Source organism: Anopheles nili, chromosome 3, assembly GCF_943737925.1.
Source record: "Anopheles nili chromosome 3, idAnoNiliSN_F5_01, whole genome shotgun sequence".
NCBI lineage: Eukaryota > Metazoa > Arthropoda > Insecta > Diptera > Culicidae > Anopheles > Anopheles nili.
The window spans coordinates 42540342-42566127 of record NC_071292.1 but is presented as its reverse complement, the minus strand read 5'-3'; the positions used below and the strand labels follow the sequence as shown (position 1 = coordinate 42566127).

Sequence of the window (25786 nt, the reverse complement as noted above, 5' to 3'; positions counted from 1 at the left end):
CTCCGGAAGCCCTGCGAGCTGATCTATCGGGGGGAGAGTGCAGCTATCGAAGGCGGGTGGAAAATCAGCGCTTGTCTCACGCCCCCACCCAACAGCCGCCCGGGAAAGGAGTCGCCTGGAGTCGGGTCGGCATGAGCATGAATCGAAGTAATTCACCACCATTTGGTTTGTTTCACGGTGACGCTCTTGAGATTTCAACGAAAACGGTCGATTTGTGAGCCGCCTGTTATGCTTGGCTGCAATAAAACATATAGCTATGGGGGCACTTTATGCGTTATTAAGCGCATCATGCCGTAGTGCATGCATACAGGAAGATGTTTTGGGATATTCTTCATTTATAAGGAGATTTTATGTAGCTACGAGGAAATGTTTGCTGTTTGTGGGAGTGCAAATAGATAAACTTATAGAAGCTTCGCAGCCGGTGTAAACCTTATCTAATTTAAAATAATAAAAATTACTTGTTCTCAGGCATTATGCTTAGCTAGTATTTTAATAACATAATCAAGAATATCTACTTCTAGAGAGTTCACAAAAGGTCTTTATGATGTTGATATATTAAGCAGTTTTGTCTAATGAGACTTATTTTAAAACATTATTTTTTGATCATTAATTTGTTTGGGTAATTTTGATCAATGCTACACAAAATCGAAATTATTAACTTCATCTGTTTTGACCGGTTTGTTTAGTAAAATAGAATGTTCTTTTTCTGTAAATGATGATATTTTCAATTTATTTTATTTTAATTACACCGAATAGTGGATGAATAATACTTCTTAAAGCAAAGGCAATATTCATGACGCATTTTTCATGTATTATCAGTTTTCTAGGAAATTGCTCACTGAAGATTTGTTGTCAGTTGTTTATTGATAACAAATCATGTATTGATTTAATGGGAATATCGAATTAGCATATCAATACCAACATCTCAGGTGAACCCCTTTTTATCGCTAGATGATTCAACTTGTGAAGTTAGGTTAAACTGCGTTCACTGGTACAAGCACCAATGCATCATCAATTGTATTTTTGAGGGATGAATTTCATTACGGTAAAGCCCTATTCGACATGAACAGAGTCGGCGAGTTAGAAAGAAAGTTTGATACATAAAAAAGATGCGATCGCAATCAAAGAATGATAGACACGGTGCAACACAATATCCGCTTGATTAACACATTCTCTGAATACATGTTTTTTTTCAAACTTTTCCCTTCTTGATATACTAACGAAGCGTGGAACAGAGTAGATGATTTATATAGGGTATATTGAATATTTTGTTACAATACGCTTTGTGCTACTGTAAGCAAACATTTTCATTAGATTTTATTGAAACCAAACAACTTTAATATAGAATTTCCTGTGAGACTAACCAAAATAGGAATGTACGCTGCATAGCAGTTCCAAAAAATATCAGCATAAGTATAAAGTTAATGTCGTAAGATGTTTAAATATACGTACGTTAAAATGTTTAACGTTTTTTTATGTGAAAACAAAAATGAAATTATATATGCTTATTTATTTTTAAAATTTATTTATTAGCTTTGCCAGTTGGACATGAAACATTTCAGATTGAAGATGATCAAAATATAAATATTCTGATGCAGTTTATTTTTTATATGCTTATATTGCATGAGAAAGATTTAGGTATGGGTACCAGTTGCCCATTCTAGTAACTGCAGTGTGGAGAAATTTAACAGTAGTTTGCCTTGAGATACTTCCTTCAGTTGTTGAAGATGGTGAAACCATCGGGATACATTTAGATAGTTCTCTTTTTCGAGAGGCTGCAGGTTAGCCTAAAATAAAAAAATAGTACCAATAATAGTATGATGAAATTGACAGTAGTCGAATGATCATCATTTTAATGCAGAGTGTAAATCTTTACCATAGTTTCGTAAATTGTATGAAATACGACAACATCGGCTACGCTAAGGGCATCATTTACCAAATATGATCGGCTTCGCAGGTAGAAATTGAGTTCCTGCGAGAAGAGCGCTGTTACTGATATTTCAAATAAGTTAATGATGCAACTTACTTCTAGCAAAGTTTTGGCAGTGTGCTTATCCTTGTTTGAAGGGGCGACAAACAAAACTGCGTAATCTAGCCACTGCATTACTTGGCATTCGGTTTCAAAATCATCTCGAAGCTGTTGGACTGACGATTTTTTTGAATCTCTTACCAGAGACTGGATAATACAGGAAAAGCCGGAGATGCTCGGCTCTTTGTCGGATTTTGTTCTGGTAAGTATCTGCAATGTAACAAACACAATGAGTCCTGCTGCTACAAATAATATGGAAAAATAATATACAAAATTACCTTTTCAGAGTTATATCCTACTTTTCCGAGGGGTACATCTAGAAAAGCGGCGATGCGCTTTGTATTTTCAATCGTGCACATTTTCTTGCTTTCGGCAAATTTCCAAAACAATTGAAAAGGGGGATTGAGAATGCGCAACGTTTTGGCCGTAGCTGTCAACGAGGTCAGCTGTCACAAAAAAGAAAACATTCTCGGATATCAAGGGTTTACGTATTGTTTACGTGCATAGGGTACATATTGTTTTACGAATATTTTGAATTGAAAACATAATTGAATAAAATATTTAAACTAAAAAATTTCATTCATTAGATTTGTAAAAAGTACTGAGACGTGTTTGGAATATTTATAGCTTTTTATGAGAAAAATATTTGAAAACAACACGCATGGAAAGGAATGAACCGTTATTACTTCATAACATAAAGTTGTAACATTGTAAATTGATACGTTACTCTATTGTTTTAATAGGCCATTCATGTTTACCTTTTTTTAATGATTTTAGTAAAAATAATCAAATGTATCTCATTGTTTCATCTACAAATTTTTATCGTAAAATGTGTAACAATTTCAGAATGAAAATATAGCAATCATTCATGGACGACAAGTGCTGCAGATCAGGCAGTAAGATCATCTATATTAGCAAAATAAAAAGCAAGAGAAAGAGATAGAGCAAAGTGCGTGGGTTTAAAATATCAAAACAAAATTGCTAGCTGGTGTAACGTATTCTGGCTTTTTGACAGTGCATATCATTTTGCGAACGGTGAGTACGGTTGGTGGACTTACAACTTGACAACGAGACTACCAGCCGGAACATCCCTTCCTCTCATCTAGGGAAGAGCGAACAGAAGAGCAACAAAAAACGCGAAACATAGCGCTAAAAATACAAGCAAGGAAGACATATGTAAAACCAGTGTAGACACAGAGCCAGAAACATCGAAAGAGTGCGTTGAAGTAAAGTGGCAGAGGGCGATTTTTCGTGGTGCTTAGTGTCGAATCGATCAATTTGTGGAGCATTTCGCTGGCGAGAAACAACAAAACAGTGCCGTGAAACACGCATAACTGGCATCAACACCACAGGACGGAACGAACGCAGCAGGCCGCATAGGGCGACTTCACTAGCAAGGTAATGAAAAAGGGAAAACTGCGCAAAACATGCAATACACACGCTGCGTCCGACACCCGATGGTATAAATTATTGTGCAATTGGCCATTTTTCGACCAAATCCGACGATGAAGCTGACTGAGCTACAATGTCAGGAGGCGATTGGTTTGTTTGATTACTCACATTCAGTAGGATGATAGGCAGATAGGTAGGCAGGGAATCGTCGTTGCGGGGTGATGGCATTGCTCCCGAGAATTACGTCAACCAGCCAAAGTAAACCGTGTCGAGAATCAAATGTCTATGATTTTTTTTTATATATCATGGGCTTGCGTCGCTCGCTCTGTGTGGGCCATGTCAAGCTCACCTGCGCTTATTGAATAAAACAACACGCACGGGTGGTAGAAAAATATGCAAACGCTAAACGCTAATTACCGTGCCCGATGGTTGTAAGAGAAAAGTGCAGGTCTCGATCTTCGCGAGCCGCGTGGAACGTTGGAGAAAAATGTGACGTTCTTGGGAGTCAGTTCCATGAAGTTCTAGAAGCGGAGCGGGACTGAGACCTTCGGGCGAACTGAAACAGATACAGGAGAAGAACGGGACGAGAAGCAAAGGTCTGTAGGGCGGACGGACGGCAATGGCCTTGTACACGTGTAGGTGGGAGTTGTGTCGAAATTTTGTTGATAATTTACACATCGGCTGCTGAAAATTCTCTCGCGGCGATGCTCGAATGATGAGGATCTCGATTTATATAGCAGTTTTATTTTCTCTCTTATTTCAAATACGAGTTGCGATTTGCTGCGAATTGGCTGACGAAGAACACATGTTTTGTTTAAGAGGTATCAGGTTACAGCAAATTTGTTGTAATTTTGTTAATTTTCTTCCCTGTTTTAGCAGGTTTCAATATGCAACCAACTGAACAAATCATGCACGGTCCATTTTGGTACACGCAAACAAAGGGTTTTCCTACATCAGCTTGTGGATGAAAATACAAATGTCCTTCCAGCGCCCCACTAACACCATATCGCAATGGGCAAACACATGCTTCAAATCATACCACGGTGCGGTTGACGAAAAAGCAACAGTGTTGTGTGGTGGAAAACGGTAACTCCACCCCCTCAAACGCAACAACAGCCACATGTTGCTGAAGGTTGCACGTTTGCTGAACGACGAATTAGGCGTCGCGTGTTCCCCCCTCACTAATACGCCTCGTGACGTCAGCTTATTGATCGTACAAATCAGCTGTTTAGGTAGCGGTGATGATTCACGTCGTTGCTAAAATTAATTCATTCGTAACGCCGCCAACCATCTATCAACTCAGCGCAAGATCGCGAACGATCGTGCGTTCAATTGCGTTAACTTTTTAATCTTAACGATCGTTTGCTTTGCAGATGACGAAGGATGGCCCACCACCGTATGGGTTTGTGCCACCGCAATCGGCACCCCCAAGCTATGCGCAGGCTGTCGGAGGTGTTCCACCGTCCAGCCCGTTTACACCGCAACAACCGGTGCTGACCGGGGCACAGATCGTCACCACTGTCGTGCCGATCGGAGCACAGTCCACACACATGATCTGTCCTACCTGCCATGCAGAAGTTAACACGCAGACAACGACGTCACCGGGTATGATCGCTTACGTTTCTGGCTTCCTGATCGCATTGTTCGGGTGAGTACGAGGATCTCATTTTCAAGCAAAAGCTGAAACAGTTGATTTGAAAAAATAGTTTACATATGTTGCGAATTATACACCTGTTGCATCTTGGATATGGTGTCCAATGATGTGATCTATATTTGATTAAATTTAAAGCTTAGCTTGGAAATATTACCTGTTGTTGATATAACGCGGATGTGATGAGGTTTTAATATGATTTTTGTTTGCAATTTTAGATGTTTCTACGGATGCTGCTTAATACCGTGCTGCATTGACGAATGTATGGATGTGCACCATACGTGTCCCCGTTGTAAAGCCTACCTGGGACGGCATCGACGATAAGCGACGATATCCAAATTTTCAATTTCGAAGTTCCATCAAGAATTTCGAAGTTTGACCAGTAGCATTAGCTACGGCAGTACACACGCGTCGTGTATTATGATGCGACGAGGTTCAGGTGGAGAAGCTGGGAGGAATATAGAGGGAAGAGATTAGGAGGCCGAAGGTAGGGAGGAAACAGGAAACATAGGGGATGACGAAATGAAGTGAGATTGTACCGTATGTGTGTGCTTAACAATTCCAAGTCCAACATGCTTCGAACAGACTATTGGTGTTCTATTGTGTTCTCGTACTGCAGCTATCCGTGGCTGGTGCATCCAGAATTTTCACTCAGTAACAGCAACGGTTGGTTAAAGTCAGGAACAGCCGAACGAATCAATACTTAACGAGGTGGTGATTAAATCATGCCCGATTTTGTTCGAACAAGTCGAGAACGCTTTTTACGACTGTTCGTTGATGCACTTCGAAATTTTACAATTGTATGTGTGTATGTAACGCAAAACCTTAGGATGTGGTTAATATATATAACGTGTAAGGCATGTTTGTTAATTTTCCCATCCACCTCTCATCAATAGTTGAAATTTTGTTGACTATCTACTACTGCTCGTTTCTCTACGTTTTTTACTGATATAATTAATATGACAGGAGCGTCGTTAAAAATCGAAAGGGTGGTTTGGTAATTGGTTGTAGCCTAAAGCAAATCCCGTTTTGTACGCAAACGTTGTCCACATTATCCTCATATACGGAGTACTAATATTGCATTATTTGTTTGATTATAAATGCTAGATATGGAACGCGATAGGGATGTGCCATGTACGTTGGCCATGTTTGGTTGGAAATGCTGCGAGAGAGAAAAGTCGTTGAATGTTTGCTTTATGTTGTTCTACGTTCAACTCAATCCACATAAGAATCTCACGCTAGGACAAAACCCGTCTAATAAACCGAAATGATATTAACGTATTAAAAATAATCATGTGTATAGATTTCTTATTTAATAATATCTAATGATTTCATATCACCTGAACAATGATATAATACAATGGCATCGCCAATAGATGAAATAAAAAAGATCACCTTCATAAAAACCCATGTTGCACCGGAATTAGGTCCACGTATTATAACGTGTGAAATGAGTAGGAAACAAACGTTCATACAAACGAGGGTTGAAAGTAGCTAACCATGTGCTATTAGTGTTTTTTAGAACATGTTTTAACATTTGAAAAGAATGAATTGTTTTCGTTTAGATTTAGATTGGCGATTTTTAAGCATGACGCAATTCGAATCAACATCCCATCGGAGGCTTGAAAGTATTGAACTGATTAAAACTTTGTACTTTGCGGCTTTATCATAGCCTGTTGTTGATACTCCATTTAAAATTAGTATAAGATGGCAATGCTTACTTTCTGAAAATTAGTTGAAAATGTAACGTGTGAGATGCACAGACAGATTGTGGCAAACAGTTACATGTCTTTTACAACCGTTTTGCTATTGATAGATTCGTTTAGAAAAAAGAAGAAAGGAATGCGGCAATTTGCTGAAAATATGATTAAATGTGAGTAAATGGAGTCAGGAATTAATCAACATGTTCAAATCAAATTATTCAAAGGAATGTTTAAAGAATTAATTCCTTTTTTGGTTTATAATATTGGTTTGAGTTTTGGAAGATAACAAGCTGTGATACATTTGATATTTTTAGCGGCACAACTGTTGTTGTTCAGAGCCTGTAATTTGAGGACTTTCTTTGACATGAATTTTCACTCAGCCAGATTTTGCGTTAATTGATGGTGATTATTGATGGTGAGTAATTTTTCAAGAACAGTGCTGCTTTGTTTGAGTCTCTAGTCGAATATACAACACAGGGTGTTCGGATACATTCTTATCAGTTCACCTCTGATCACGAAGCGATTAGGATCGTTTTCCGATTCCATTCTAAGGGTTCCAGTGCTATCTCTCTCCCACTATGGGGAAGAGAAAACGTAAAAGTACTAGAAAGGTAGGAAAAGCATCAGAGGGCTCTTCTGAACAGCCATGTGAGGCTGTTAACGGTATTCAAGGGTCAATAACCGATCCGAAGATGTGCGAGTCTTCGCTTGACCTTAGCTTCAGTGATAGCGACATTAAGAGTCTGGGTGAATTTCGAGGGGTTCGCTCTCGTCGCCGATCCTCCATGTTATCCTCAGCTGTCTCTTTTAAGGCACCTAATACTAGAGTCGACCAATTTCTCCTCTGGATCGGCGTCCAGATGTCGCCCACCGCCGATCACCGTTATGCAGCCTCATGTCAACATCGTTCGTAAAGAGCTGCCGGCCTAAAAGTAGTTCGGAAACTTTGTGACATCCTGGTTACCTGAGAGCCGTACCGTGGAGGAGCACGTTCAATAACACAATTCCTGCGCTGCCAAAGGTTCGGGCATGAAGACCGAAACTGATCGACCGGGTTAATGATCCGACCTGCCCTTCTCGCATCCGGTACCTACAGACGTGCCAGTAGTATCCTGCCGTTAACTAGCCCAACACTAAGCCAACGACGACTTCATCTTCAGCTGTACCCGTTTCTTTAGCTTCATCTTCGGATTGGTCACTAGTCGAACTAAGGAGCAGGGCTCAGCGCTGCCTGCAAGTCTTCCTCAGATATGCTGCAGTCTGGAAGATCAAAATCAATACTTCCAAAACTTAGGCGATTATCTTTCCCCATAATCAACGTTGGTCTCTTCGTACGACTCTACATAGTAGGCTGGTAGTTCAAGAGCTCCCCATTAATTAGTCGCCAGTAGCAAAATACCTAGGGCTTGTATTTGACCAACGTTTGCTTTTCCGAGCCCATGTTGACTGTATTATCAACAAAGTCTAAACTGTCCTTTACAAACAAACTCGCCATATTTAGGCAAATTATCTTGCCGGCATTGCTATATGCCTCGCCAATTTGGGGAACAAATGTCTTAACCCTTCGTCACCGACTGCAGGTTATGCTCAATCGTTGGTTGCGCATGATCGCTAACGTTGATCGCTTCTAACGAAAATCGGAACTGGCTTTCTATTTCCAATACGCGGCCCCTAGAAGAGATGTTAGCTAGCATCTTGTATACATTTTATAAAAGATGCGAGGCATCTCCTCATCTCATCATAAAGAATCTCGTTCTGAATTGTTAGCGCCTCCTTTTTCATTTAAAAAAGGATCTCAATAATAACAGTAGGGAATAAGTTAGGGAAGCATCATTAATGTTAAGTAGGCTAGTTAGTTTGAAGTAGTAATTAAGTTGTCAATAAGTAGTCATGGTTTTACAATCTACATATCACGTTATTGTTATTCTTTCTACTCAAAACTTTTGCAGTCGCTCACGGGCATTGCATAATTCGATAGCCTTACACCTGAAAAGCAAACTAAGCTGCATCCCGTTTTAGTAATCCAAATATAAAGGAATTGTAACTAAGTGTAAAACTTGAAATATAAACTTTTGTATATATATAGATACATTCTTATTAGCTCTCTCCGCTTGTGGTAGATTATGGCACATGTTATAGATCAAGGGTCTCCAAACTAAATATTTTGGAAAACCTAGTGGAATCTACATCTATACAAGATAATTCCAGTTGCTGCCATTCTAGTTTAAAGAATTGTTATAAGATAGCAGAATTTGAAACGAGCGATATTTGCAATGTCAATCTTGCATGCTAGCTCAAGATATATTTAGGCACTTTGTAAACTAATAACAAATAGTGAACGCATTACTTCTTTCATGTTTTATCGATAATTACCATTCTTCTATATTTGATAATTTTGCAATCTTCTTGCAATCGTGTTCGTTCCTTGACGTGTCTCCACAGCATCACATTCGTAGTAATAGCTTAATCCTCCGGCAGCGATGAATATTTTTCAGAGCGTATTAAATCAAATCATTTATTATTATTTAATCTTTTTGCCTCTCTACTCAGAAATAAGAAGATTGTACAATCATATCCAACTACCGCGGAATATCTCCAAAATTTTTGAATTGATTATTCTCTCTACATTTTTTTTGTTTTTTTACTTTTCCTCTTATTATCAAAATACCGCTGCACCTACATGGTATGTTGCTTCATATTCGAGCTATATAATTCGCTTTAACGCATTTGTTTCGTATTGCATAGTTTATTATATTTTCGGTTGTGAGGACGACGATGTGTAGCCGGTCATCAGAGCTGCATTCAACACATCTTTAGTATGACTTATACGAAAACGATCTACTTATTAAAACTTGGATCGTTCCACAGGATAGAACTTCTAGGACGACCTCATAATATTCCCAGTGAACTGAAATGGACCTTCAGAATCTCCTTAATAAATTTTAAACTGAGCGAAATAGTTCAAACCGTTTAAACAGATGATCCCAAACAAATACTATTATATCGGAATAATATATTCTACCTAGCTTGGTTCTGATTGTTAAGTAACCAACCGAGCGAATCAAGCATTGGGCAAATATTTCGTATGGCGATTACACTATTTTGTACTAGATCCGTTTTACTGTTTTGAAGCCGGCACATAGTGGATGTGATGTAGCCAAGACGAGCGAAATTGATAGTACTTTAATATCACTAGCTGCTATTAAACAGTTCATCAATAGTTATATTTGGAAAGATCAATTCCATTCTCTCAAGTAATTCCCCTGTTTTACTGATGCAATCCTCAAAACCAGATTCTTCATGTGAAATTATGTCCTACTATGGGATGAAAATTGCGATGGAACGGGACTTTTTCGACGTGTTTGATAGCATTAGAACTAACTGGATAGACTTTACAATACTTGAAGTATGCATTTCCGAAAAAGCAGCTGCCATATGGTGCCATAAGGAAGATAGTAACGGAAAAAAACTGATCATCTCGTGCTCATTTTTGTGTCATTTGGAAGGCGCTCGCCATCTGTAGCGCTGTTTCTCAATGATAGTTATATCTAACTCGACAACGTGCACCGTTCTATGTATTACGAGCCTTCCTCTTGACTACTAGACACTTGAGATTCTCAGATGAAATGATAGCGTGTCCTTAAGCCTTTAATTCGCCTTGATCTGCGCCGAGTGGTGTGTGGAAAAGATCCTAGCGTTTATGACTCACTGTTGGACTTAGACTTGAACGTTGTTAATCGCTGTCTTAAACCGTCAAGAGACTTTTCTGTGCATTTCCATAGGGACAGGAGTAATATATAAATTGAACTTAAATAGAGTTACAAAGGATTGCGTTGTTTCGCACTACCTTTCCGCTTTGGTGCTCTCTCTTTACTGCATCAATTCGTCATTTGATTTTAGATCCTCCTTGAGCATTCTTTGAATGTGGCGCCCTGGTATTTTGCCCCGATTGATTAACAGATTGATGTATGATTTATGGTTGATATATATAGATTGATATATGATGTTTTGATAGATTGGCATATGATGTTTGGATATATGGGCAAAATATAAGACATGGGCAAAAAATAGCTATGTCCGATGAAGTTGTTCTTAGGAGATCAGACAAGTCAACATCTTTCTTCTTTGCTTTTAACAGCTATTTTTTATTTCATTTGATCAGATCTTAGTAGCGTCTCGTTTACTTTTTTGTCCTTCGACACTCCGCCATCATGCTTTGTGTGTAAATAGCATCCTAAAATAAATTGTTGCATTACCACATATTAAATCTTTATTGAATAGTTGTCTGAATAGTAATGCGTAATATACGGAATTGTTTCAATTTTGAACAAAAGCATAACGCTCAGTTTCAATCAACCATCGTCAATAATCATTAGCATAAATTTCAACATTGCGCCATTTCGTGCCGAGCGGCATTTGATCGGCTTTAGCGGCATGTATGCGACAGATAAATTGTTTATTGATATTGAAGATTCTATTAACGCACTTCACTAGATGGGCGTAACCTTTTAAGTGCTCAATTGAATAAGTTACTACCGTTCAATCGGCATGTCACTCAAACGAAGGTTTATATTCGCTTGCTCTAACATAATTCACGTACGCAGATCGTTAGCCTGGCAGTACGCCAGCCGTTTTTTGCTGGGGGAAAAATTGAAAGAATAAAAAAACCCGCCATACCTCGAAACATCGAACCTAGGACAATCGTTGTCACGGCGGGATGGCCCACATGCGGCTGGCAAATATCGGTGGAAGGTAATTGCTAATTGAAATGGTCATATTCCGTGTCCGAAGCCAAAGCCGGTTGGGCGTTATTATTCGTAGTAACGCTCATCATTCATGTACGACACGGACCGATTACGACTGACTGGTGATGGAATAATTTCGCTCGTATTTTCCGTTAACGTTCGACTATAAATTGGGGGCTCCAATCACCCAATCAGCTTTGCGACCGGCCGGCGGGTTGGCGAGTGAGCTTGTGCATCGTGGATGCATCTGGCATGGCAAGGATGCACCTGCTGCAAGCGGTTCCTCGGTGCCTGTGGGTGGTAATTCTGCTAGCTGCAGTGGTGGTTCTGGCCAACGGCAGCACCGTTAAAAGTGACGATTACAGCGAAACAGTTGCTACGTTTGTGTTTCGCTTTATACGCGACCATAAAGGCTTAAAGCTGGGCGTCGTGTTCGGGTGTGATCAGAAGTTATTGCTCATTTACAAGGTTTTATCGCAACTGGCCACCGGAGGCGTTCTGACACGGAGCGTACACATTGACCGCGTGGGCGAACCTAGGCACGAACGGTATTCGAGCACTCTTCGACAGTCGCTCGAATTCCATCAATTTGTGCTGCTCGACATGGCCTGCGAGAACGCACCGGATGTCCTGGAGCAGGTGAGCTGGGCTGTTTACGTGGGCGCATAATGGTGGGCACTAAGGTAAGCGCGTCTGCTGGTTGGTGTATTACTACCGTTGTGTAGAATGTGACCGCAGGAACAAAACTCGTTCCGAAGGTGTGCCGAACGTGATGCGTATGGTCTGCACCACATCAGGCACCTTTGTTGGAAGCTGGAACCCCGAAGCGTACTGTCGTTGAAACAAAGCCATGCTTAAGCTGAACTTATGAGTGAAGATAGTGCGTTTTGTTCTGGAGCCGAGTGGACGGCTCAATCGTAACTGATGCCATCATAAACGGGGTGTAGCTTACGGTGGCACGCTGTTACTAATTTATCGAACATGATACCATTTTATTGATGAGCATAATGTCGTAATAATTAGTATGTTTCGAAATCGAAATACTATCCATTTTCCACAGCAATTGTATAGACATGGATGAATGGGAAATATGGCGAAAATAGTATGATAAGGTTTTTGTAATGATTACTTTAAGGAACATTTTCGAAATATTCTTAATAATTTTTATTTTTTAAATAATTAATTTTTGGTCTTATGACAAAATGCGTGTTAGTGGAACTTTGCATGTGTTTTTTGATAAAAAAATGTTTTTGAATAATTAACAATTTTCATTTTAAGAATTAATTGTTGGTCCTATGACAATGTGCGAGTTTGTGATACTCCCTGTTCCTGGTTCGCTTCTATCGCATTCGTTCCTATTTCGCTTCATAATAATCCTTCGAAACGATTTGGAATCCGATGGACGTTACAATGTGCGTTCGCTTTCTCCGGCTGCAGGCGTCGAGATATGAGCTCTTCAACGCATCGTTCCATTGGCTGATAATTGATAAAAATTACAATCGCATCGTGGACAGCGATGAAACGGCAACTGATGGATCCCTGGCATGGCCTGCTACGACCAAGGGTAACACATCGTCCGAGAATACGTTCCATCGACTAGCCGAACCCGTCGACTATGGCCCCGGAGCAGATGGTTCGATCGACGGTGGATGGACGGATGATTGTAACGGCACGCTTGCGACTACTACCTTCGATCTACTCGCAACAATGAACGTCAGCATCAACGCAGAACTAACCGTTGCCAGGCCCACGGACGCGTCCTATCGAGGATTCACACTCTATGATCTCTGGTAATCATCCGTTTTCATTGTTGCATTGTTGTGTGGACGGTATTTGATACGGATAGGTTGAAGCTCGCACGCACGTCACACAGTTGTCAGCACGCCTTCGCTTGGTTTCTCCATCTGCACTCGGCTGATCCGAAGACAAACGCCAGTAGGGCGCCCCTAATCTTGCTCCCTTTGCTCCTCACGTGTATGTGATTAGGTACTATCGACGTGTGGAAGTAGCTGTGCACGTGCTTTAGTGCATCACCTGGTGTACAATGCATTTAACACACCATCACATAGAGCAATTAAAGCCTGTTTCACGAGTGGGAGAGAAAACAAAAAAAAAAGGATATGTGTTAAAAAAAATAACAGCAACACAACAGACAGGCGCGCCTACTAGATTAGAAAGACCTTTGTGCTGCTTTTGTTCGTCTTTCCTATGTTTCCGCCCGGGTTCGAACCGGGGACCTTCTGCGTGTGAAGCAGACGTGATAACCGCTACACTACGGAAACGCTGGTGGGTGGACTAGTTTTTTTTGTGAGTGGAGCTGACTTTAACGTTAACATTTCAATGATCATCAGGACAAATTTACCTTTACTCAAAATAATAGAAAATAGTACTCGACCGTTATCACCAAAGGAGCGAGTGGGATTAGCTGAATAATTTTGTGCAGAAAATGATTTACCGGGAGAAACAGTATATTGAACGATGATTTTTGGCTTGGTTTTCTTTACCATGTTTCTCTACAAAGATGACGATTCATGCCTTGAAGATGTAGCTGATCTGAAGCTTGATGAGACCGACAGCGATGATGAAGAATTCAAAGAATTTTATGATGATTAAACTTTATTCATTTTGATTTTTGTTGATAGAATTTTTTCGAATAGTTTTTCTCCCAAAAGTTTGTTGTAAAATTTAGGTATGCATTATACTCGATAGATTACGCTAGATTGTTTTTGTCTAGAGTGTGTACTACATTACTTGAAGTTTGTTAAAGAGTATTGACACATTTAGCTACCTTTGTAACTCTTTCGCTCAAATGTATGTCATTTTTTGTTTTACACCCCACACTACAACGACAGCGGCAACGTTTCTGCATCCCACCGCAAGATTTAATCGAGTTGATGCATTTCAAATGCTAGATTGCGATCTCTTACAGCTTAATTTTATATCTGTTCGATGCTTGATTAAATAAGAGCACTCTTCGGCTGGGTAATACACTTCACTCTTTCGATTCCTCCCGCAAACACTGCATACCACCGGCCGGCAAGTGCCGAAGTGGTAGAAAAATTGCTTAGCCATCGTAATATCGCACTCGCAAACTCGTTCTCTTCCCACCATCGATCGCCACCACCGCACGCCAATAAACCAGGAATCCGGGCTTCATCAGCGGTGGCAAATTGAAAGTGGAACTACTGGGCAGATACTCGCCCGCCGACGGGCTAGTGATTGGAAGACGCGAAACGACCGTCGTCCGCCGGCGGAACATGGACGGGCTGAAGCTAAAGATAATGACCGTGGTGATACAGAAACCACACCAACCGTTCGAGCGGTATCTTACGACACCACAGAACACCCATCTCGATTCCGTCCACCGCTACAACTACGGCCTGATGAGCATGCTGAGGGATTTCTACAACTTTACGTAAGTCCTGGCGAGCGTAGGTCCTCGGGACGAAGGAACTTTAACGGACGGGGCGGATTTTCGGGCCACTGCTGCCACTGCTAGTGCCACGGTTTAACTTTTCACACATGATTGATGATCATTATGACGCCCGGTGGCGAGGTGATGGGCAAATATGTTCGGATGATGATGTTTGTCGATGATGAAGCAGGACGACGAGGGTCAGACGAGGCCGATTCTTGGGACGATGTCCAGCCACGGATGGCCACGCGTGACCGACGAACCGAAGGGTGTTTGGGTTGGGTGTTGGCCGCGCACACAGTGAAACTTTTTTTCCAACAACCGTCCATCCATCCATTCTGGGAGTACCGGGTAGAAACTCCCGGGAAATTTATCGCAACTTCCGCACTAAAGTCATCAAACTTGTGCTTCACCCGTGGGCAGGTTTGTCAACCGGCGCACGAAAAGCTGGGGCTATCTGCGGAACGGCAAGTTCGATGGCATGATCGGTGCCCTGTCCCGGCGAGAGGTTGACCTCGGCGGTTCGCCAATGTACTTCCGCCAGGAGCGCCATCGCGTCGTAAGCTACACGACTCGCTCCTTCATCGAACGGTAGGTGGAAGCGTTTGGGAAGATGTGTTTCGTAGTGTTTTTTTTGCTTGGTATTTTGGTTGCTTCTCTTCTTCTTGGAGTCCTTTCTCAAACACCTCCGCATCGGCAGGCCGTGCTTCATCTTTCGCCATCCGCCAAGGAACGAAGCGGTAAAGAATCCATTTCTGCTCCCGTTCGAAATAATCGTCTGGTACTTGATGGTCGCTTGCGGTTCCATCCTGACGCTAGCATTGTGCTGCAGTTTTTTCGTCGAGGATGCAGGTAGGTCACAGTGATGGGAGTACGACAGCCGAGTATAAAGTTGAGTTCAGAAGGATTCATCGAATGCGCTAGTTTTTTATTGCCTTTGAATGGGGGAAAAAATAGCGGTTCTATTGGCTTTTTCAACGGTGATATATATTGAGGAATGTCATTCTTTTCCAATCGTATCATTTGTCGTGTCGTTTTGAAGACGCATAATTTAGAATAACAAAACCCGTTGTTGTAAGCAACCAATATGAAATATGCTATTAAATTAAATAATGACTTAGTTTCGAAATACATTGGTAGAATTCGGGAAGGATGCTGTTTGAAAAGGTTGTTTCTATTAAAAGGTTGTTTCTATAAAAGATATTAATCAAAAATAATAAATTCATTTGAAAATGCTTAATCTTAATGCGAGAAACAGTTGTTTTGAAAACCCTGTTTCTATTGTTGTTGATAAAAATGAGCTCACTTGCTTTGCTAATTCGAAACGAAAAATTATCAATTTAAATAAAAAAATTCATTTCAAAATAATTAAGCTGAATTCGTGAGAGTAATTGTTGAAAATGTTGTTTCTATTGTTTCTTAAAAGTTGTTCTTAGGCTTAGATTGTGTCACTAATGCGTTAAAAAGAGCTCAGTGAAAGGGGTCATTTTTCTTAAGTTATAATTTTGTCACACGTAGCATACAAAACAAATGGTTTGCAAGACAGCCGTACACGCTGCTGGTGTGTATTGAAATGTTAAAATCCAATTCAATCACTTTGCTCCACAGTGACCGGAAGAAGGTTCCCACCCGGTCTCCAATCGCTCGGAACGGCAACATCAAACGGTGTAACACGCTCGCAAGGATGCAATATTGCCGATGTTGCTGCCAGCGTGTGCAGGACAATATTGGCAAAAGTGAAGGCAACCTTACGCCAGATCCGCACCGTGTCGGTAAGGAACGTGTCGCCGGAAACGTGCCTGGATGAATCCTTTTTAAGCCACCCTAAGCCGCACCACCACTGGAAGCAACGGACGACAGGCATCGCTTACGACGATGATGATGCGCCGGAACATCGGGGCGGTTCTAATGCAACTCGGCATGTAAGGTAGGCGCTAGGATGCAGTGGTCCATGTTTGTTATGTTGATGCAACGCAAGGAGGAAACAGCTGAAATCACATGTTTTGAAATCGTGCTGACACCATGGCGAAGTGCCATAAAATAACGTCACAATCCGATGTGATGCTCGAGAAAAGTATTGTTTTAAATGCGCCACAATCTTTAAAGGATGCTCATTTTTTTAATTACATCCAAATACGAGATGATCTGAGGAGATGATACCCGTAAACGAGGCCAGTTTGACAGCCTAAAATTAATTTCTTAATGCTACATTAATGCATTACACGTTCGCGCATTGATGGTTCAAAAAAAAAAAAAGAAGATGTATAGCTTCTGTTCGAATTCCGTTAATTTGCATGAGCTTCGTGTGAGTTATCAGCTCGTAAAACGATCGGCTATGCCGTTTCGCGTTTTGCAGCATCCCCAGCATGTGCTTATGTTCTCGCTTGCCGCTGCCTGATCGGTTTCCATTTATGGGCTGCATCATTAGTGGAATGAGATTCACCTATTGTGTGGAAAGCGCATTCGTTTCGTGAGCCAACATGCGGAACAAAATATTGTTAGCGGGCGGTTTCTCGATGCGATGGCTTGCTCACTCTGTTCTTTTTTTGCTAAAACGACCACTGTTCTGCGCGGTGCAGCTGTACGACACGTGGAGACGACGACGGCCGCCATTCGACGGTGAATGAAGCGATGTAGCGATTGCTATGCCCGCTCACCGGAAGAAAATCATTATTACGAGTAACATTTTTCATTTCAATCAGCAAATGCAAAGTTTGTCGTATCGAACTGATGCATCTTTTTAATGGCATCTCTCCATTGCTGAAGAAACTAACGATGATCAAAATAGTTTCTAGTTTGAGGATACTCTTTTTTTGTTGTTGCTGTTGCGATCCTCTTTCCCCATTTGCGTGCCCTATTGTTGCCAGGTTTTTTTGTCGACCCTTTTTTTTCTTCTCTCCTTACTCTAGCTAAGCATGTCACATAACGGTTGGTTTCTATTTTTCCTTTTTACACGGTCCCTCCGTTTTTCGGAACGAAACACCCAGCTGCACGGGTACGGCCGGCTCATCGCGACGACGTTGGAAAATATGCCCCCGGCTATATCCGGCGGATTGTCGTCAGCCCGATCCTTACGACAATGCTGCAGCCGCTGCCGGTGGAGCTGTTGATGCTACGGCGAACAATTGCCATAACAAGGATACCCGGGCAAACATATCGACGACGCATCGATCCCACCCGGCGGACGGAAACGCTGGCGCCAAATGCAATTATAAAGCGGAAAAGGTATCGAAAAGCATTTTACTCTTCGTCGGCGGTGTATGTCAACAAGGTAACGTAGTAAAGAGGGGGGGATTCCATTTTGTGTCGTTTCCATTCGCTCGTTCGTGGGTTTTGGGTGGAAAAAGTTGGCTTGGTTTGTTTATCCTGTGGGCAGGATGCGATCCGATGGTACAGCAGCTCCGGTGCGCTTTGTCAATCCTCCGTGGGCTTTCCTATTACGTTTAAACTTGGTGTACATGCTTTTGCTTAGCCGAGTTTGTTACTAACCGTGTTACTTTCCATCATGATGCCTGTAATGAAATGTTCTCGTGAGATTTTTGTTTCTGTATCCCTTTTTGCTCAATGTTTTTTTTTGCGAACAACATGGGGGTAAAAATTTACATCCCTCATAGCGACATTTACTAGAAACTGTTTTCAAGTTGATGCAGAAAGTGATTGATTCAGTTATTGTATTTTGTTTATGTGGGGCAACGCATGTCTTAAAAAATATAAAAAGAATATGCTCCCTTGACTTCGATCGATAATAGTGAAAAAAGTGAAAAAATGTTAATAGTAAAGCTTCAGTACTTATGGCTGTGCCATTTTGTTCATGTTTGCCGAAAATCACATGAAATCAACTCTCCCCTTTATGTGAAGTATTATCTAAATCCAGCCAAAGGTTGTGCAAGAAGTTAGTAGCCCTTATCAGCGTTTCAGGTAGAGCCCCATTTAAATGTAACACCTGTTCTTAACATTGACGTACTTCCACGAACAAGATCATGTGATTCTTCCCGCAATAAATCGATGTTAGTGAAGTTGCCCGCAAGTGTAGAGAAATGCTTCTTGGGGGCATAAATCTCACCCTAGCAGAAGAATAAGATTCCGATCGCCCAAACGCGTCATATAAAATTGAATCGTAATGATTGATTCAGGTATATCATACTTAACCTTACTTCGCTGCGAACCCGTGCGGAGGATAAGCGACGGTCAAAGAAAAAAAAATAGCCATAAGCTCACACGCAAGCCACGTGGGTCAGCCATATGTATGATTTGAAAAGTTTAACCATCCCAAAGTGGCACGGGTTCGCGGCATTCTTCCGCTGTCAGTTCGTTTTGTGTTTCGCCCGTGAAGCTGAAACTGACAAGCAACATTTCTTGACACGGCGAATATCAATCATTCGGACCCGTCGGGCTGGCCAGAAGCGGCTGCACGCTGTCTTCCACGACGCTGTCAGAAAGGATGCTGCTACGCAGTAATCGAGTAGGCTGCGCCTGTAGGGCAGAGAAATTGTGTATTGTGAGAAATGTTTATCGATTTTCGCCCCATTAGTTCGTTCCTTTGAGTACGAGTACTGAGCGCTGGAGGAAAATGGAAGGATTTTTGTAGAATGTAGCTTAAGCCGCTCAAATGTATCTGGGAGTGGCCCTTAAATTTTGCATCGATATAGAAATCGAGCGACTGGTTGCATCACCATGGTAACCGGTGCAGCGGGATGCGATTAACGCAAGCTGACTTACGCCGCTAATAGCTTTAGGCATCAACGAAAAAATGTATATGCCCACAACGGGCGCCATGCCACTTTCAATCAGTTTGGGGTTGGGAAAAATCGTATCGCAAACGCAACTCACCCCAAAGGCACATGGCTCGCGGTGCGAAACCACGATATCAGTGGAACCACGTGAAACCATCGGACGGCCGTGACTTTCCATGCTTCCCGCAGGCCATAGGAAGTGCTTGTTCGTTTTTTTTCTTCTCGCATTATTTTCGTTCCATTTAACAGGATTATCCGAGATACCGCACCTATCATCCGGCAGATGTACGTCATTTTTCATCCTGCTCTTCGGCTACCTCATGTACCAGTACTACTCGGCCAGCATCGTCGGCACGCTGCTAATGGAGCAACCGAAGACCATAAAAACGCTCCGTGGCTTGATTGATAGCCGGCTGACGCTCGGGATCGAGGATATTCCCTATTCCAGAGATTACTTTGTGGTTAGTGTTTGATTGAAATTTATGCCATCTTTCGGGTGCGTTGGTTCGATCGGGCGCATTCGTGACCTTTGTGAGCGGAGAGAGATCGAGGCTTCGAGGCTCACAATTATACCCAAGCAACCTAACCGACCCGCTTTGTGTAGGTTGTGTTTTGTCATTTGCCATGTCCGTTGTGTCCTGCAGGGCAAGATGTTTGGGAAAAAAGGGCGAACAATAGTGGCACCGAGCACCGAAAATGGTGTGGAAAAAAAAGAACTCCACAAAACGGACGGTTTGTGCCGAGAAAATGCAAATATTTTCGGTTGCATCGTGCCATTGCTGCGCACCATTCACGCTACATCGCACCCTCCACCAGTCCAGCTGTGGCCGCGCAAATAGATTAGACGAGCGTGTACGCAAATAGATTAGATGTGAAGCTCAAATAGCACCCATCCAACTCCCAGAATACACACGCAAACACATACACATGCTCACCCGTCGAACACGTGATGCATTTTTTCGGCAACCACCGTTTGGTAGGGAAAAACAATGGCCGACGAGCGTGGTAGGTGCGCTGGTGTTTTTCGTTTTTTTTTTCCCCTTTTAGTCCAAGCTTGCTGCGATGCTATCGCTTGTGATTGTTCCTTTTTCGGTGCTGCTGCTGCCGTGCGCTTTGCTTTATTTCGTTGAATTTCCGTTCCCACAAAACCGTTCCCGTTCGAAAGCGCGGCGAGCAGAGAAAAAATAAAACACAAGGGGAAAAAAAGGAAACCCGTACTAAAACGCCAACCTTTCGCACGCCCTTATCACGCGTGAATCCCGTGGACGGGATCCAAGCGCACGACAGATGCCGACTCGCTGGAACTGCACCGGACCCGGATCGAGTACTATGAGCCGCGAACGGGACGGAACGAGTCACACTTTCTGCCGGCCGCCGACGGATTGCAGCTGGTCCGGGAGGGTGGATACGCGTTTCACGTGGCCATTTCGGCCGCCTACCGCATCATCCGGCGGACGTTCGGTGAGCGCGAAATTTGCGAGCTGAGCGAAATTGATATGTTTCCCGTCTGGTCGCAGTGGATGGTGGCGATCGTGCAGAAAAACTCACCCTACCGTGATGTCATAACGTACGGGTAAGTGTGGCCATCGCGACTAGCGCGCTCTAGTTCGCCTATTAACGCGCACTCAAATGCAACCATCGGTGTTGGGTGATGGTGGTGGTTTCCATTTGCTTCTCTTTAGTCCTGGTCGCGGTGTGGGTGGATCGTTGCGTTACCTGGCGATTTTCGTCAGCTGGCTTATTTGGTGTTTGCTGTTTTTCCCCGTATCGCATAAGAGAGATTTGAGAAGGTCACGTCGTGAGTTTTTCGAGGGCTAACTTTCGAGTGCCGAGGGCTTGACGAGCGTGCCGTGACGTTAGTTGGGTAGGGTCGAAGGTCATTTGAAGGTCATGGCGCCAAAAAACGTCTCAAAATGCATCAAATTGGCACAACTGTTCACAAGAAGGAACAGACATTTCGTGTAGCTCATTTTCGCTTGCTTACGTTTGGCTGAAAAAAGTTTTGCTATTCAAAAGTCTCAAAAAAACCCCACACAAAGCTCCAACGGAATGCTTTAAATTACGCACCGACCGTTCAAGACTTGGTTTCCGTTTCGCTGCACCCACCCTGAATACCGGAATAGTGGGGTTTTTTTTCGGTCCACTTTTTTATGGTCACCACATCGCCACAACATAGCGATGTTGGCTACCGGGCATCGTTTCTTAACGCTTGACGCCCCCACATACACACACACACACACCGCAGGCTTGAGGGGGATGGCGATTTTTGCGCTCGATTTCAATCATAGTTTCAATAACGCCTCACCTGGCTTTCGTCGTCGTCGCAGCAAGCGTAAAGTGACTTGCTACCGAGCCTGGCTGCGTGCTTTTTTTTCGCCGCTTTGCTTCGTTGCCATCCTTTGTTGGCGATAGACTGTTGCCAATTGTTTTTTTTTTCTGCCGTTGGTCATCGAGCCGGGCTCGATCGTAGTAGATCGTTTGTGTTGTTTTTTTTTACTGGCTGCACTTTCACGCTCCCTCCCATATCGAGCCACAGTTGGGGAGGTTCGTTTTATTTTTTGTTGCGCTTCATTCGTCAGCATGCAACCGCGTCCGGGAGTTGGAATGGAAAATGCGCTTTTTTTGCACTCTCTCTCTCGCTCCCTCTCTCTATCGCACTCACGGCTCGTAGCACGACCATTCAAGTATCGTCCCGGTCGGTGCTGATGTTTGTTCTGGTTTTGGTTCTGTTTCCTTTCGCCCCATGCCTGGATGGATTATCCCGCGTGTCCTATGGCCCTTCGGCCGGGCCACTAAATCCTCCGGACTAAACTCACAGATTACGCCGGTTGAATGAAGCGGGATTAATGCAGCGGCAGAGGCACGTCTGGCAGGAGCCGAAACCGAAATGCGTCCGCCAGATTGCCCCGACCGATTTGATAGTCGGCCTGGACGCGGTAGTGTCGGCGTTCGTCCTGCTGCTTACCGGAGCCGCCCTGGCTATCGGTGTGCTGGTCCTGGAAATCCTCTGCCATCGGATCGAATGTCGCCACCGAGAGCGGAAGAAGCGGAATCGTTTCGTAATGACGGCGAACCGGCGTGGCTTGGGCGGTGGAATCGCACAGGACGGAATGAAGCAGTACTACGTTGAGTAGTGGACGGCCGGGCGGAATCGATCTCGGTCAAATGTGCCGCGCTTTGGGTAGGGTTGATCTCAAATCGATGCTGAATCTTTTAGCCGTTGGTATTAGCAGAATGTTGCCTCCGTTTGGGCAGTTGACAAAATGAAATATTAGGCATCGCAAAAACGCTGATGTTGCTGAATATTAAGCAAACAAAAAAAAAACACACACAGGTAAAGCATAAAACACGGCAACAGGCCAACATTGCACACAGGCTACCTTAAAAATATGTTAAAGCATTTCATGGCATGAGTATATATCGTAGTATTTTTAGGAATTAAGAATTAAGGAGAAGAAATTTGATTATAACGAATTTATGAACACGCGACTATAAGCAATCAAATGAAATTTTAGCTTTTTAGATGTTTCACTTTTACACAAGCGCGACTTAAAACATTTATTTCGAATGACAAAAATGTTGTTTGATAGCTGAATTAAATAATCTGTAAATTAGATATGAATGTGCTAGCCTTGGGTGGATATTATTATTTTTTTATCATATATCTCTTCGTCGTTAATGGTTCAAGTGCCATACCGGCTGTTGAGTCATTTAAGGAAAGGCCTACTTTGTTGAGGCTATTTTTTACTTTAAATTGTCACGTATCTGGATAGTCAATACTCATTTGTTATATTATCATTCATGCATTCATGATAATTCCACGTTTTTTGTTATTGCTCTTCGTTGTTTTGAACATTTTTATCAAAATTCCCTTACTTTTCCTTTTTTTTTTGTTTGTGTGTGGTTTTACCGGCTTGAATGGTATTAATTGATATTCAACAAAAATGTGTAATGCTAGCTGTTTAGCACACAGCTCACTTGTTTTTCGAAGAAACTCTTATCTCCTATCTGATGTGATCGATAATAAGTACTTATTTCTTTAAAAATCATAAAAAATCAGCTGTACTGTAATTGTAAAAAAGCTGAAACACGCTTGTCATAGAACTTTTTATTTTTGAATTAGTAACAAATGGTCAACTAACGCAAAATAATTAATACACCAATAGAAGGGAAACTATTACCTATGCAAGAGCTTGAAACGTGCCGCAGAAACACGTGCAACACGATGCATTTAATTTGCAAAAACTCGAATCTGTCGCTACTCTTTGTGGGAAAATTAAAAAAACAAAAAAAATCCGAAAGAACTGCTCGCAAACGCTGAAGATTCTACTGTCCATTCGATGGAAGACAGCGTAACAAAAGACAGCGCTTACAGTAGATGTACCAACGAGAGAGCTGCCAGCGTGCTTGCTTTACCATGCGTCAAATGAGGAACATCTCGTAAGCACGTGAACACACCACCCACCCACCGGCTGCCTCAACCCAAAGCCGCTAGGAAACTATCTCCAGCAAACAGCATACGTCTCTTAAAGCCCTTTCCATTTGACAAGTTTATCTCCACCCACCCGAAAATGGTAGCCCTCGAAAGGCTAGCGAGTCCAAAACCCGGGGAACAGTTTGTTACAGCCTGCAAGCACGAGGGGGCTTCGAATGCACCGGACCCGGTGTCCCGGACCAGGAGAGTGGATTTAGAGAGTGTCAGTGCCCGTTCGGAGTGGATTTGTGCGCTTGACTAAATTCCGACGGCCTAAGTTGGGCGGGCGTTCTTCAGCGTCCGACGAAAATTGAATCGATTCTAAGCCCCACCGTTTGACGGAAAATGGATATTGGATTTTTTTTTCGTCCTCCACCCACACCTCCCCCCCTCCCCCCTCCCTCTCTCGGCCAGGCGGTGCATTGTAGTTGCGCTTTACGTGCATTGTCGATGCATCGACAGGAGCGCCGGATCGAGCGCGTGCTGCATGACGATTGTGCCGATGGGATGTGCAACCGTGCGCTTGGGTGATAGCCCTGCAGCCTCATATCCGGAACACCGGAACCTGTTTGAAATAAATTTAATTGAATTTTCGATTGGAAATAGTTGGGGTGGCCACGTCTACCACGATCTGGTTCAGCTAGGAACTTTTCGCTGCACCCGAATTAGAATTGCTGGAACTGCGGCACCGCGTCCGGATGTCGGATATGAAGGATTGATGTATGACAACTAATCGAATGTTTTATTCAGTTAGGAAATGGGCCGATCTCGCGGGCTTAAAATTATCCGCGCACGGGAAGGTGCTTCTCTCGCGGGCATTTAACTGTAGGCACATTTTTGTGCCACCGTTGGTGGTGGATTATGGGAGCTCAAGAGCTGTACCAAAGGCAGGGAATTAAGCCATGCCATGATCGACGGCGACCAGAGATGCTGGTGTTTGTTTTAAGATTCGTGTTGAACAATTCTTTAGAAGTACCCAAAAAGCCCTTTTTGAACAGTATTCTAATGATTTCAAATTATTTTGTGCTTTCAAAATTGTATTACAAACATTTTCTCAACTGTGATGAAAAAGAAATATATCACAATAAAATTGATATTATAAAACTTGCCTAAAATGGCATGAATTTAACACTGACTGAACGGGAAATTGATCCAGTCCACACAACCAGCTGAAATGATACAAGTTTAGTTTCAATTTCAAAAAGCTGTCGAGCAATTTAATTCAAAACTATTCGGCTCGCTATTTGTGTAGAATAAACAGCAGCCAATGTAAGCGCTTCCATTAACGGTGCAGCTACTGCAGCAGAAGCTGCACCAGGGATACCTTCGGCTCGCTCGGTACGGGTTGTGATAAGCACGGAATGATACAGTAGAATGCATACATCATAAACTATGAAGCCAGCCGGGCTGATAAATATGTAATGAGATCTCTTGTAACGCTTCGAAGCTTTACCGATGCCGCCGTATTTACCGGTGGAATTAGAACCCCAACAAAATAGAGAGAGAGAGTGAGTGAAAGACGTCGAAAAAAGAACGAGAGAGAGAGAGAGAGAGAGAGAGAGAGAAAAAAGGAGGAATATAGAAAAAAAGGCACCCGAAGAATGTATGCATTAAATATTTATCCCGCAAACGTTCGCCCGCATA

General features: G+C 42.6%; 3 protein-coding genes and 1 non-coding gene across 5 annotated transcripts; 2 read left to right on the top strand and 2 right to left on the bottom strand.

Moving 5' to 3' along the window:
* Positions 1-1543: 1543 nt before the first annotated feature.
* Positions 1544-2427, bottom strand: LOC128725882 (eukaryotic translation elongation factor 1 epsilon-1). Its single transcript, XM_053819653.1, has 4 exons — positions 2308-2427; positions 2027-2239; positions 1877-1972; positions 1544-1787 (listed from the first exon to the last, which is right to left on the bottom strand). The coding sequence occupies exons 1-4, from the start codon at positions 2386-2388 to the stop codon at positions 1635-1637; spliced, it is 543 nt and encodes a 180-aa protein (XP_053675628.1). The 5' UTR covers positions 2389-2427; the 3' UTR covers positions 1544-1634.
* Positions 2428-3183: 756 nt separating this feature from the next.
* On the top strand, positions 3184-6344 carry LOC128722790 (lipopolysaccharide-induced tumor necrosis factor-alpha factor homolog). 2 transcript variants are annotated; one of them, XM_053816471.1, is made up of 3 exons: positions 3184-3427; positions 4795-5069; positions 5291-6344. In XM_053816471.1, exons 2-3 carry the CDS (start codon positions 4795-4797, stop codon positions 5394-5396), a joined length of 381 nt encoding a protein of 126 aa, XP_053672446.1. In that variant the 5' UTR covers positions 3184-3427; the 3' UTR covers positions 5397-6344. The 2 variants fall into 2 exon arrangements, with proteins under 2 accessions (XP_053672446.1, XP_053672447.1); XM_053816472.1 differs by lacking the exon at positions 3184-3427 and adding an exon at positions 4319-4507.
* A 5437-nt stretch (positions 6345-11781) lies between these two features.
* On the top strand, positions 11782-25493 carry LOC128724373 (ionotropic receptor 75a-like). The gene is made up of 10 exons (XM_053818099.1): positions 11782-12159; positions 12958-13310; positions 14663-14935; positions 15359-15526; positions 15636-15787; positions 18024-18206; positions 19918-20129; positions 20946-21241; positions 22487-22685; positions 25467-25493. Exons 1-10 carry the CDS (start codon positions 11782-11784, stop codon positions 25491-25493), a joined length of 2241 nt encoding a protein of 746 aa, XP_053674074.1.
* Trnav-cac (transfer RNA valine (anticodon CAC)) lies at positions 13730-13802 on the bottom strand. The gene has a single exon. It is a non-coding gene; the product is annotated as a tRNA-Val (tRNA).
* Positions 25494-25786: the final 293 nt, after the last annotated feature.